Raw genomic sequence first — 12601 nt, forward strand, 5'->3', positions numbered from 1 at the left:
GGGATCAGCGATGAGGAGCCCAGATAAACCTCCGACACATAGAAACTAGGCCGAGCAAGGGTTCGAACCATTTTCCTCAAATTGACACACAATTAGGATGGAAGCACCCTAACCTGCCCTGCACCTTCGTAATTTACTGCATTCGGCACCATCGGGTTGTGATATAACGAATAAATTTTGCACGTGGCAGTCTTTATTTTGCTCACTTCCAAGACAGTGCACTAATTTATAGAGATAGCTCCGCACAAAGCTCTAATATGCCACATAACCAGATTATCCCTTATTGCAGGCTATGGTGATATTGGTAACAGGACACAGTAATATTCTTTCTGCGTTTGTCATGAACTTGGCCTGCATGCCACTACAGCTAATCACCGGCGCGTTGAGTGTCCACTCGGCTTCCTATCATCTCGGAAAGACGGGATTCGAGTCAGTGGCGATTTCATTTTGACAGCTCAACAAAAAGAACTTTTGGTGTGTTTAATGAATTCATATACAGGTGTTGGCATTGCGCTGAAGACGGGGATTGTTCGGGTATGCAACCTCTGTGGTGGCTGTACGACGGATTGACTAAAGTATTGTTGATTTCCGTACTGACGAAGATTCTCGATGGAGTCGCTGGTGGCATCGTATTATGTGTGGTGAGAATACTTTCGAACAGCAGCCGTTTCATCTAGTTGCACAAAAATTACGCGATACACGAACATTATGATATTCTAAATCTATCACTTCGATAAGCGGACTTAAAGTTTCCGACGATTCAATATAAGCGCACTTCAATCGGCTAGGTACGTCCACAGATATAAACCTATATCCGGGTTTGTTCTGGCCAGCACATTGGGTATTATAGCTATAGGTATGAAATGACTATTGAAGATTTATGACCCGAGCTGACAACAGACATGGAAAAATATATAACTTTGGTTGTCTGAGAGTAATTCGAGCGAAATGGCGGTAATATAATTCTAATCTAATTTGTGAAATATTTCTATTCTCTAATTGTAGTTCGAATCTAAATTCTGGTTTTCCTGAAAATGCTATAGGAGAACTGTGGGTCAAACATAAGCCAATCATGGTGCAAAGACATTTTCCATTACCACGCTAATTAGAATGGACTCTGATTTGGTATGATCTGAAGTTGAATTTAGTTTTATTCGTGTCTAATTCAGAATTTGATTCAATTTCAAAGATATTGCGAATTTAGTAATTCTAGTTCGAACATAATTTGGAAAACACTCTGTAGCTGCAATTCTAATTTTAATCTGAATTTGACTATGAAAAGCTGAAAATTTTCTAGTTGACAATATTGAATTGTTTATCCATGGCCTAATCTTATACATGATGGCTTGCTGGTGAAAAGCTCTACCATCACTAAAGTTATCGTCGATTTTGTATAAGCAAATTGTGTAAAATTTCCAAATATATCCTGCTAACTATCTTACGTGCCTACTATCGGAAGGGGCATAGGTATTATATGGAATATCTAACCAAACGGGTGTTGATTTTCTCATCGACGGATAATTTTAGACCTTGATATTTAGGATATGGTATTACCACGGAAGCGAATTATATTGTATGCCCACCCACAGTTAAAAATATTTCATAAACTGATCTTTCCATAATACAGGTGATTTCGCGCAAATTTCGGAAACACGCGATCAGAACATTTTGGCACAACGTCTTCCGCTACGTATTTTTCTTTCTCTCTGTTATTGTCTGCTGTACCGTCTCGCCAATTATGGTTATCACACCAGCAATGATGGTAATGAGGTAAGGATATTTGTGAACCGAGAGTTCCTGTTAGAATGCCAACGCGATGCCTGTTTATTCAGGCTTGGATTTATGGAGCTGGCGACGCCTTTTCCGGGACGTGACGGAATACAGCTAGCATTGACTGTTCTGATGACCCAAGGGGTCATAATGTGGAGTCTATCGTTTGCGTCATTGGCCATATTCACGGCGTATAATATGTACGTCTATTTCAGGAAAATGGGACGCGATTAGTTTGATTACATGACATTTAACGGATCACTGTGAATTGAATATAAGTGTTAAAATACCATTTTGCGCATTCTTATTTACCCGTTTTACAGTGGTAGAAAATCGAACGCTTTTTCTGCTGGTGTAGCTATGCATGATGTATCTGATATCACATATGTATAATTACGCATTGCAGTATTGCAACGCATATGATCGAAGCACATGATTAAATAGTGACTCTTCCTTGATATAACATGAAGTCTGAAGCCATGAAGCCAGCAGGTGAGCTATATACTATAGGCTTTGTCAAAGCCCGGCGACAATTATCCCCACGTCTTAAATTTACAACAATCGAAGATGTATACATGTATCACAAAGGTATTGGGTTACACGGCTTTGTAAAAGCTACACCGCAGAATGTTCAATACATACACTAGCGTTCATCGATAGGGTCTTGTAGGACTTCGGCGCCGTAATTACGTTTTCGCAGACATTGCACATGACAGCCTATTAGAAAGTCATGAATCAGGAGTCTGATATACGCATCTCGCTGTCAAGCATTATGGGTCACATCAGCAGGCAGAGAGTAAGATACATTCAGATGGAGCTGCGTAGATGTGCCACGGACGCGAGGATTGAAAACGAAGGCAAATTTTGGAAGCTTCTGGAAAGTAATGGATTGAGGTCTGCGGCGATGGCGACTTTGCAACGATAGGTTTGGTTGGTAACCTTCGCTATTATTCGTAGATTGCCGGACAGGACGGCTGAAAGCCAGGGTTGTAACCAAGTCACAAGGCTCCGAGTCACAAGTCAATCTCACTTTTATATTTTTGACTCGAGTCAAGTCGAGTCATTTTCAATTCCCACCGAGTCAAGTCCGAGTCCAAGTCAGCGAACAGTGGATCGAGTCCGAGTCATGGTATTATGACTCGAGTCCGAGTCCAAGTCATTGTGTTGACTGCTCAGTTTCCAGTTAAAGTCTTCCTAAACCCACTTTTTTAACCCTGTTTGGTGATATTGAATGGTTCGCATTTATAATATATCAATTTTCCTCACTTTTAGCAGTTTCTGGTCGCATTTTCAAGCACCAGTACCAACAAACGAAATCCCAATAGTGTGTTGGCTTCGAAATTACAATGAAATGTCGGTCTTCGCCGTCTGAATCTCGAGTCAATGACTTGCTTCGAGTCATGTGCAATGACTCGAGTCCAAGTCGAGTCAATACACAGATTGACTCGAGTCGAGTCGAGTCATTTCCGTATTTTGAGAAAATGACTCGAGTCGAGTCGAGTCATCCGAAAATCGCGACTCGAGTCTGACTCGAGTCGAGTCATGACTCGAGTCATTACAACCCTGCTGAAAGCTTCCTTGCTTTAATCAAAGATCAACGAGGGATAAATGTGTAAACTGCTTCCAGATGTTTGAAAGAGTCTCAGAGATTGACACGTAAGTAATACATTCAACTCGGTGTTTGCAACATTCATTATCTTTTCAATTCCGATGGCAGGACTATTCATTATGCTATGTTTTAGTTGTATAAATTGATACAAACTCCCATTAATACACTTCAATACGGATGGGTAGCTCTATATATATTTCATGCTCCGCTCTAAAGATCGCATTATAGTGTGGTTGAATCCATTTACCAATTGAGGATGAATAATTCAAACTGGAGAGAGCTGTAGAAATTATCCTGGTGTAGAACCCTAAACCATTCGTGAGGAGTAGGGCTGTTCAAAAAAAAAACTTATGTAAAAAACTTGCGGTTATTTGATAAAATTGTTAGGTTGGCTACAAAAAAACGTTGCACAGCAAATTTGGCTCAATACCAACAACTAGATGTGAAGCTATTACAGAAGTTCGAAAGTTTTGAATTTATTATAGAGACAAAAAAATTTTCTCAAATTTTACTGTTAACCGCATGAAATTGTTGATTTGTCTAAATTAACGATGCATAGCGATTTTTGCTCATTCCAACTGGTAGAAGCGATGTTATTACAGTTGAAAATTTCGGATTTGTGAAAAAAAGCTTTACTTTCGCTTTACTGGTTGGAATCGCGTCAAATTTGTTTTGTATCGTTTTCGTATAGACAACTCAACAATGTCATGGGGTAGGCCTATACGGTAAAATTTGAAGAATTTTCTTTTATATTAAATTCGAAATTTTCAAACTCCTATAGCAGGGGTGGCCAACCTGCGGCCGTAGAAGCGAATTTGTGCGGCCGTGGACACGTGATTCAATTAGTATGTGTTGGCGGCCGTCGACATGCAATTTGAATTTACGAATTGACTCTCGATGTCTTGAGAGATTTTAGCTGATCTTGAAATTTTGTTCGCGCTGCGCGCGATTCAATGATGCTTCATTTTTGGATTTTAACATATCGTAGCGCCCTTTCCAATCAATGCGCGACTATGAGCATTCCCGAAACTTGATCACGCAGTCATCAATCGTGTATACTAAGCCAGTAAGTAAGTTATGATGTAATAGCTTACTCCGGAGTTCACCGGGAATGGCCACCGACACTTTAACATGGGTATTTGGCGTCCAGCTAGTTTATTAGGACTATGCCCCGGAATGCGGCCGTAGGCTACATTAAGTCGAAATGCGGCCGTGAATGGCAAAAAGCTTGGCTACCCCTGTCCTATATAGCTTCACATGTACTATGAGACAAATTTGGTGTGCAAAGTATTTTTAGGCGACTTAACAATTTTATAAAATATCCGCAAAATTCGGAAAAAAGTCATTTGAAGAGCTTCTTGGAGGTACAGAACTTCAATATACAATTAAATAGTATATTCATATTGAAATGAACCCGAATATTTTCGGCTGACACTCGTCAGGGGTAATCGTCAGCAACTAGTAGAGAATTGGAAAGAACATTGTATATCAACAATCGTATCACAAAATATGACGTCACCAGCATGAAATTTCGAATGAGAGAACGTTCAATGTACTATTTTTAGGTGATACACGAAATCCTTTTGTTGACAGAGTTTTGGTTGGTGTATTTTGATAAAAGTTGATTCCAAGGCACACAAATGGAATTGTGAACGACCTCGACCTACGATTCGAAATCGGTCGTCTCGATAATTATTCGCACAAATCGGATTATCCAACAGATGTTTGCCGATGGCAGAATTAATGGCCTTTGATCGATCAGATTGACGTTACGTAGGGTTACAATATTTTTGAGAATCAAAAAAGAGGACACTTCTCAAAAATTCTGAAAGCTCTGCTACCGGAAAAGAAAACTGGTGATTTTGAAGTTTTTGTGACCAATAATACCGTGTTGACTGAAAAAATGCTCATCTTTCACATCTCTACTTAATTTCGAATTAGCCTCCGCATCTTTTCTAACGTGATTTGCATCTATAGTGACAGTCGACCGCAAAGCTTGAGTAGGATAATTTTGGAAAAATGAAGAATGAAGACATATTTCATGGTATAATATGACGAGGTAAAATCGCTTTGCACGGACTATAATGTTTTATCAATAGCCCGATGGTCCGCTTCGAAATGCCCCTGTGGCCCACCGGTAAAGAATTATTATTGTAAGCCCTCTTTTGTTTTTGGTGTTACACGATGCATGCATTACGTGATACATGCTACATCAACAGTTGTAAAGGATATTCACCAGGGAATAGTATGCATAATAATGAATAAATCATCACAATTTAAATGGACCTTCCGCAAATAAACTGTACCGAGTTCTTACGCCGTCGATCAGCGTTGTTCAACTGTACAGACTTGGACATCTATATGGATGATCCTAGTTGTCTAATTAAACTAATTAGCGTGAAATGCTGGTAATCTGATTCTAGTTTAATTTGTACAATATTTATATGCTTTAATTCTAATTCCAATCTAATTTCTGGTTTCCTGAAAATGCTACAGAAGAACTGTATAGTGCGAAATAATACAAGCCTGGTGTACAAACATTTGCTATTCTCATGCTTATGAGGATGAATTGAACTTGCTTCAATTACCAAGTTTTCGTGAATGCAGTAATTCTAATTCTAATCTATTTTGGAAAATATTGTAGTGATAATTCTAATTCTTATTATAATTTAGAAAAGCTGCAAAATTTAGCTGCGCAATACCGCCACAATGACCATGACTGCAATTTCAGAATTACTTGCTCACGATCGAGGATGACGTAGAATCGTCGTTAGCTTTGTGGGATGCTGGTTGCAAAATTCAGAGCCTTCGCCTCGTACCAAACACCGATGAAGATTCGAACAAAAACAAGAATAAAAGCGCCGGTATGTAACCGATTCGTTGTTTGTAACTTGATTCTTAGCGTTACATAATCTAACCCCTAATTCAATTGGAGTATCTTCAGAATATAGCGTGACGCCTGTAATGAATCGAAGTAAGTTATTTTCACACGTGTAAACTTTGTTGTTGGATGGCGCTTTACAATGACAATTATGTTCACACAACGTGTTAACCAACCTACAAACAAATGTTCTGTTACCAATTCCCAATTATACAATAAGTTATAATGGATTATGTTTCTGCGTTGGACTAAGGTTGATACAACATGAATATTTCACCCCAGTGTGTTCTGCCCAGATGTGGTCAAAGTAGGCTGCGTTGCTACTCAACTAGAAGTAGAAGTAGCCCCATAAAACTCTACTCAATTACAAGTAGAAGTATCGATGCCCGAGATATGTCAAAATTACTTCAAGTGGGTGAGGTTTTAGTCAAGGGCTTTTATGGCAATTTCACTTATAAAAGTCATGCTAACTTGTAGGGATGGCGTGAACCTCTGAAAGGTTCAGGTTCGTGTGAACGCGAACGTGAACCTATGACGTCAAGTGACGTCGTATTGCTAATTCCAACCCTACATTTCAGCAAAGCTATATATTAATGTACATTTTACACGATACCTAGAGACGACTCGGTCCACATTATGCCACGATGCTGAAGTTCATGCTGACTTTTTAAACGTCACCAAATGTATCAACTAGAGCAATCAAATGATATAATAAAATCAATACCTTCCGTCGCTTCGTCAACAATTTCGACGAGTTGGCTGAATTAGTCGAATAAGCGTCATTCGCTGACTATACGCACATGTAGCTTATTTCTCTCTTGATATTGTGTGATTGCGGGTCAAGCTCACGGCAGAGAGTCACTAAATATTCACACACGGGAAGCTGGATATTTCGGACAAACATTTGTAACAAAGCAAGTAACTATTTTGAGATTGGCAAGGGGCATGTTCGTTTAGTGTTGATTTTTTATGCTGCTAGCGCCATGCGCAGAGTGGTCCGTAGTTGAAATGCAAAGAATTACATTCAAACATGTTATAACGACGTGTCCAACTGTAATATATGAAAAACGGTTCACAGTGCAGAACCTACCAAGGTTCGTTTGTGAACGTGAACCTCTAAATTTCTGACGTTCACACACAAAACGCGAACGTGAACCTCACGTTCACACCATCCCTACTAACCTGTCTCAAAACTTCATTCCACTTTACAAAATCAAAGGCGTGAAATTTAGTTGGGCCCAAAGACTGTAAAAGTTGTAGTGTAAGTGGTCTACAAACATAACCAACTAAACTAAGTATATAGTGCAAGTAGGAAAAACCTTCTTGAGTACATCGAATTGAGTACTTCCTTACCGGTCGCCTATTTAGAATTATGATGAAGTATGGACCACTTTTTCATGCTTTTTCAGTTGGAATCTGAATTATTTTCAGACAACTGTCCCCGTGCCATCGCCGCTACACTGTCCGAGTGTGCGGAATTCGCGATCGCAGGGAGAGAGAGTCTTGGTTTTCGGAGAATTACGGAAATGGAACAATCGTCGAAAAACGAGGACCTTGTTACAGTAACCGGTCCGGTGAGGTAATCACATCACTGAATTATCTTCCCCTAACGTTATTCATACCTAATTAATTGGAGCGAAATTCCAGTAGTCTAACTCTAATCTAATTTGTGAAATGTTTCTATGCTCTTACTTTAATTCTCCCCCAATTTCTGGTTTTCCTGAAAATCCTACAGGAGAACTGTATAGTGCGAAACGAGTCAAGCTTGGTGCTCAAGTACCTACCTTTCCATTCTCGTGCTTATGGGAATGAACTCTGAATTGGTATGGACTATGAACTTGATTTTGTTCTATTCCTTTCCAAGTTTTTTGACTTCAGCCATTCTAATTCTGGTCTATGTCGGTAAATAATAATGTGTAGCTAGACTTGTGATTAGAATATATTTTGGAAAACCTGAAAATTTCACGTAACTTCTTTCGCGACAGGGGCGATTTCTTGAAGCAGTTTCGTCCTCGGCACGTCACTTGCTGCGTCTCCATTCAACGACACGGAGTCAATTATTACGTCACCGGCGACACGAATGGCACTGTGATGGTATGGTCAGAAGCGCAAAGAGAGGCTGTCGCGGCCGCAAATCACGCTCACGAGTGTCCGATAAGCTGCGTCGTGGCGGCCAAAGGTTATTGGTTATTATTATAGGTCCTCTAGAAATGTTTGTTTTCAAGTTGTAAAATTATGCCATCATTGTGTAAATACCTACTTTCCAAAAACATGTCGTATGAGCCTACAGACAATTGCCACTCGATATAGCCGACGTATATCGATATTGGCTGGTTGAAACCCTCAAAATAGTCGGTTCAACATTATTAGTACAGATATTTCGTCAAAGGAGCTATATTTAGCCTATGTTCTCAATTGTCAATGTCAATCCAATATGACGTCACAATTCAATATTCATGACGTCATGGATTAAAAAATCACAATAAAAACATGTTTTAAATTAGTGCCTTGTATTAAACATGTTTGTTTTAAATTGATTTTTGTTGTAAATGCAACCCTTGCTATAGTAGAGACGAATGTCAGCCGACAGATTTATGGCAATATGAATATAGTATTCAATTTAGTTCCATTCTTTTCAGTGTATCGCAATTCTTGGGTTACTTTGAATCGGTGAAATTTGTACTAAAGACGATTCCGATTCTTAGAGTTTTTCTAAAACCTGAACAGGATAGATCCGTGGCAGAGAGAAGTTCTGAATGCCAGCTATAGCTGATTGTCTGTATACCGACATGGATAGTAGTGTAATTTATGGATTTGCTATGGCGATGTGATTTTTATTTCACAGGAAAACTTGAGTTACCCCACAAACCCACAAACCCACAAACGTGTGTAATCATGATCATATCACCCTAACATTGTGCCCTAAATTTGACCCTTACTATAGAAATTGCGGTATTAGTGGCCATGGCTGCCGTAATGATCTTTGTGGCGAACTAGTAGCGAATATCTGGTAAATAAATTTTTGGTACTGTATAAACTTTGACATTTCCGATCCGAAAATATTTCATTTTCCAGCGCACGTCTTCTCAAGCGGCGCCACGGACAGATCGGTATGTGCCTTTGCTTGGGGCAAAGAAGAAATGGACCGTGCGGGCAAGGTAACTCTTCCGAACAACGCGGGCAAAATATCATCCCTCTGTCAAGTAGGCGCAAACCTATTCGCGGCCACCACCCTTCACATGATCGCAACCGTCGGTTTGAACCACCCTGCCTACGTTCCACAAATCATGAGGCCCGTGGAGGAACCGCAGTCGCCAAAACGTGATAAAGATCAAGGTTTAGATGGTGTCGCAAAGGGAAGGAGTGTGTTCACGCAATGGGAAAAATACGAGGTGGCGAGAGGCGACCGGCAAAAAGTAAAATGCGTTTGCACGACTGGTCGCATCAAGAGAAGGCCGGGTGGGTTCCGCGACTGACTGGTTAGTTAGAATCCCTTCTTGGGGTATACAGAACTTCAATATACAATTGAATAGCATATTCATATTGAAATAAACCCGCAAATTTTCGTTTGACACTCGTCAGGGGTAATCGTAAGCAAGTAGTCGAGAGTTGGAAAGAACATTGTATATGATATTTGGTGATGCGATAGCTGATATACTATATACGGCCTTACTTATGCTTCTACGTGAGTGGCAATGGTGACGATTCTGAGCAAGTCCGGGTTTCATATAGTTTGTTTCACTCACTCCCTACTCAACAGAACTTTCGTCTTCGCGGCTATCATCTGCAAGCAGCAGAAGGAAATTGTCAAAGAGCGCTAGGCGGGTATTGGTTTTAAAAACTATCGTATAAGTTAGGGGTCCTTAACCTGTGGCTCTCGAAAGGCGAATGCTGAAGCTACAACTATAAAACTACACTGCATTTCCCTTGTAGATTTACATCCTCACAACAGGTCCAAAACGAAACCGATGATCTTTTTTTAGAGTCATCGGCTACTTTTTAACAACTATGCCAGATGGCAATATGATGCCATGTCGCGGTGGAAGTGATGGCTATTTTTGTCATCAGCTTTCCGAAGTTGCGGTTACGGGGTTCACGCAACCACGCCAAAATAAATTAGGGGTTCGCGCGAGTAAAAACAGGTCAAGAAACCGTCGTTGTTGACGATAGTTCGCGGTCACTCATGGCGCCGCAGAGCGTTTTCCTGAGCACATCAGACGCATCTGTATAGCTGGAGGTCAAAAACCTTCGTAATTATTGAGGTTTTTCGGATTTCACATAGAATGATACCATGACGAGGGGTTAAGGTTCACCCAGAAAGAGTGACGTAGGCGACGAAAGGCACCTTTATAACCCCTTCAAAATTGAGGTTAGGCAGTATTATGTCACCTACGTTTAATTTATTACAGCATACACCTAACTTCACGTGGTTGTTAGAGAACAATCACCTCATCTCCAAATTTCGACCCTGACTAAGCCTACGAGAGTATCGTGAACTGTTCAAAATACAAATGCGCTATTATAGATAGACCAAATGTGTAGTAGTCTACCTATTAAATCCAAACAGTTCCGAAGGGTTTCCCTTTGACGCCTGCGAGAAGGATCCATTGGTTATTGAGATAATTTCCGTTGAATACCAGATTTGTTGATTTACTACATACTCTAACATTAAAGTCATAAAACGCCATAATGAATACATAAACATTGATGAGTTACGTTGTATGGACCTGTATTTATTGGTATGCTTTAAGAACGAGGAGACAGCAAGCATCCCATTCACTCCGTCGGCCCGCATTCTCCGCCCGTCCGCGCACAAGCAATACAAACAAACCCAGGTCAAGCGTAAACGGCAGAACTCAAACTAACAACGCCCCTCCGTCGATTACCAGCGCATTCGCGAGCCCGAAACTTCGAACCAGCGACCGGGTTTTGAAAAGGTACCGTACATGGTTGGAAAACTATATTACTATAAAACTATATTAGAACTAGCATTATAGCTACGAAGTTTTATTCTAAATTAGACTGGAGTTAGAATTATAGCTGCATATTTTTCCCAATCAGGGTTGTAATGACTCGAGTCATGACTCGACTCGAGTCAGACTCGAGTCACGATTTTCGGATGACTTGACTCGACTCGAGTCATTTTCTCAAAATACGGAAATGACTCGACTCGACTTGAGTCAATCTGTGTATTGACTCGACTTGGACTCGAGTCATTGCGCATGACTCGAAGCAAGTCATTGACTCGAGATTCAGACGGCGAAGACCGACATTTCATGGTAATTTCGAAGCCAACACACTATTGGGATTTCGTTTGTTGGTACTTGTGCTTGAAAATGCGACCAGAAACTGCTAAAAGTGAGGAAAATTGATATATTATAAATGCACACCATTCAATATCACCAAACAGAGTTAGAAAAGGGGGGTTAGGAAGACTTTAACTGGAAACTGAGCAGTCAACACAATGACTTGGACTCGGACTCGAGTCATAATACCATGACTCGGACTCGATCCTCTGTTCGCTGACTTGGACTCGGACTTGACTCGGTGGGAATTGAAAATGACTCGACTTGACTCGAGTCAAAAATATAAAAGTGAGATTGACTTGTGACTCGGAGCCTTGTGACTTGGTTACAACCCTGTTCCCAATTATATTAAAATTAGAATTACCGAATCCGCGGAAACTTGGAAATCTCAAATGTATATTAGGGCTGTTCAAAAATAACTTTTTTCCGGATTCCAGCCATTCACTGATTAAATTATCAGGATACCCTAGAAAAACGCTGCACACCAAATTTGGTTCAATTCTAACAAGTATAAGCCGCCGCAGAGCCAATTAGAATTATTAATTTATTAGGAAAAATCTTTAAATTCTTTTTTTTTTCAAACTCTCTGTTAACCCAATGAAATTGTCGAGTTGTCTTCAAAAACGATGCAAAATAAATTTGACTCAATTCCAACTAGTAGAAGCGGTCAGCGGAGGTATTTGAGATTTTCATTGATAATTCTCGGATTATCCCTAATTGGTGGATAATCCGAGAATTATCAACAAAAAACTCAAATAACTCCGATTCTACTAGTTGGAATTGAGTCAAATTTATTTTGCATCGTTTTTGAAGACAACTCAACAGTTTCATGGGGTTAACAGAAAAATTTGAATTTTTTTTTCTTTATAAATTAAAAATTTTAATTGGCTCTGTTAGAATTGAACCAGATTTGGTGTGCAGCGTTTATCTAGGGTAACCTGATAATTTAATCAGTGAATGGCTGGAATCCGTAAAAAAAAGTTATTTTTGAACAACCCTAAATGTATGTATAAATGTATGGCTCATTTCACACCA

The 12601-nt window shown here is 39.9% G+C and overlaps 2 protein-coding genes across 2 annotated transcripts; both read left to right on the top strand.

The window, feature by feature from the left end:
• Positions 1-301: 301 nt before the first annotated feature.
• LOC145460032 (uncharacterized) lies at positions 302-2231 on the top strand. The gene is made up of 4 exons (XM_080338440.1): positions 302-429; positions 500-641; positions 1628-1770; positions 1833-2231. Exons 1-4 carry the CDS (start codon positions 341-343, stop codon positions 2002-2004), a joined length of 546 nt encoding a protein of 181 aa, XP_080194566.1. The 5' UTR covers positions 302-340; the 3' UTR covers positions 2005-2231.
• Positions 2232-2542: 311 nt separating this feature from the next.
• Positions 2543-10125, top strand: LOC145460029 (uncharacterized). The gene is made up of 6 exons (XM_080338436.1): positions 2543-2677; positions 6111-6243; positions 7692-7839; positions 8246-8439; positions 9336-9719; positions 10021-10125. The coding sequence occupies exons 1-6, from the start codon at positions 2543-2545 to the stop codon at positions 10110-10112; spliced, it is 1086 nt and encodes a 361-aa protein (XP_080194562.1). The 3' UTR covers positions 10113-10125.
• Positions 10126-12601: the final 2476 nt, after the last annotated feature.

This window comes from Botryllus schlosseri, unplaced genomic scaffold (genome assembly GCF_051294905.1).
Source record: "Botryllus schlosseri isolate E-star unplaced genomic scaffold, Bs_hap1 Bs32a, whole genome shotgun sequence".
In the NCBI taxonomy this organism is placed as follows: Eukaryota; Metazoa; Chordata; class Ascidiacea; order Stolidobranchia; family Styelidae; genus Botryllus; species Botryllus schlosseri.

What these genes read in the sequence shown, in the direction of transcription:
- LOC145460032 (XM_080338440.1), top strand. Translation starts at nt 341, where the DNA reads ATGAACTTGGCCTGCATGCCACTACAGCTAATCACCGGCGCGTTGAGT. An exon ending in CTCGGAAAGACGGGATTCGA is followed by an intron (nt 430 to 499) that starts GTCAGTGGCGAT and finishes ATTCATATACAG; the next exon opens with GTGTTGGCATTGCGCTGAAG. An exon ending in GTGGCATCGTATTATGTGTG is followed by an intron (nt 642 to 1,627) that starts GTGAGAATACTT and finishes TCCATAATACAG; the next exon opens with GTGATTTCGCGCAAATTTCG.
- LOC145460029 (XM_080338436.1), top strand. Translation starts at nt 2,543, where the DNA reads ATGGGTCACATCAGCAGGCAGAGAGTAAGATACATTCAGATGGAGCTG. An exon ending in CTGCGTCGTGGCGGCCAAAG is followed by an intron (nt 8,440 to 9,335) that starts GTTATTGGTTAT and finishes TTCATTTTCCAG; the next exon opens with CGCACGTCTTCTCAAGCGGC. An exon ending in TCGCATCAAGAGAAGGCCGG is followed by an intron (nt 9,720 to 10,020) that starts GTGGGTTCCGCG and finishes CCTACTCAACAG; the next exon opens with AACTTTCGTCTTCGCGGCTA.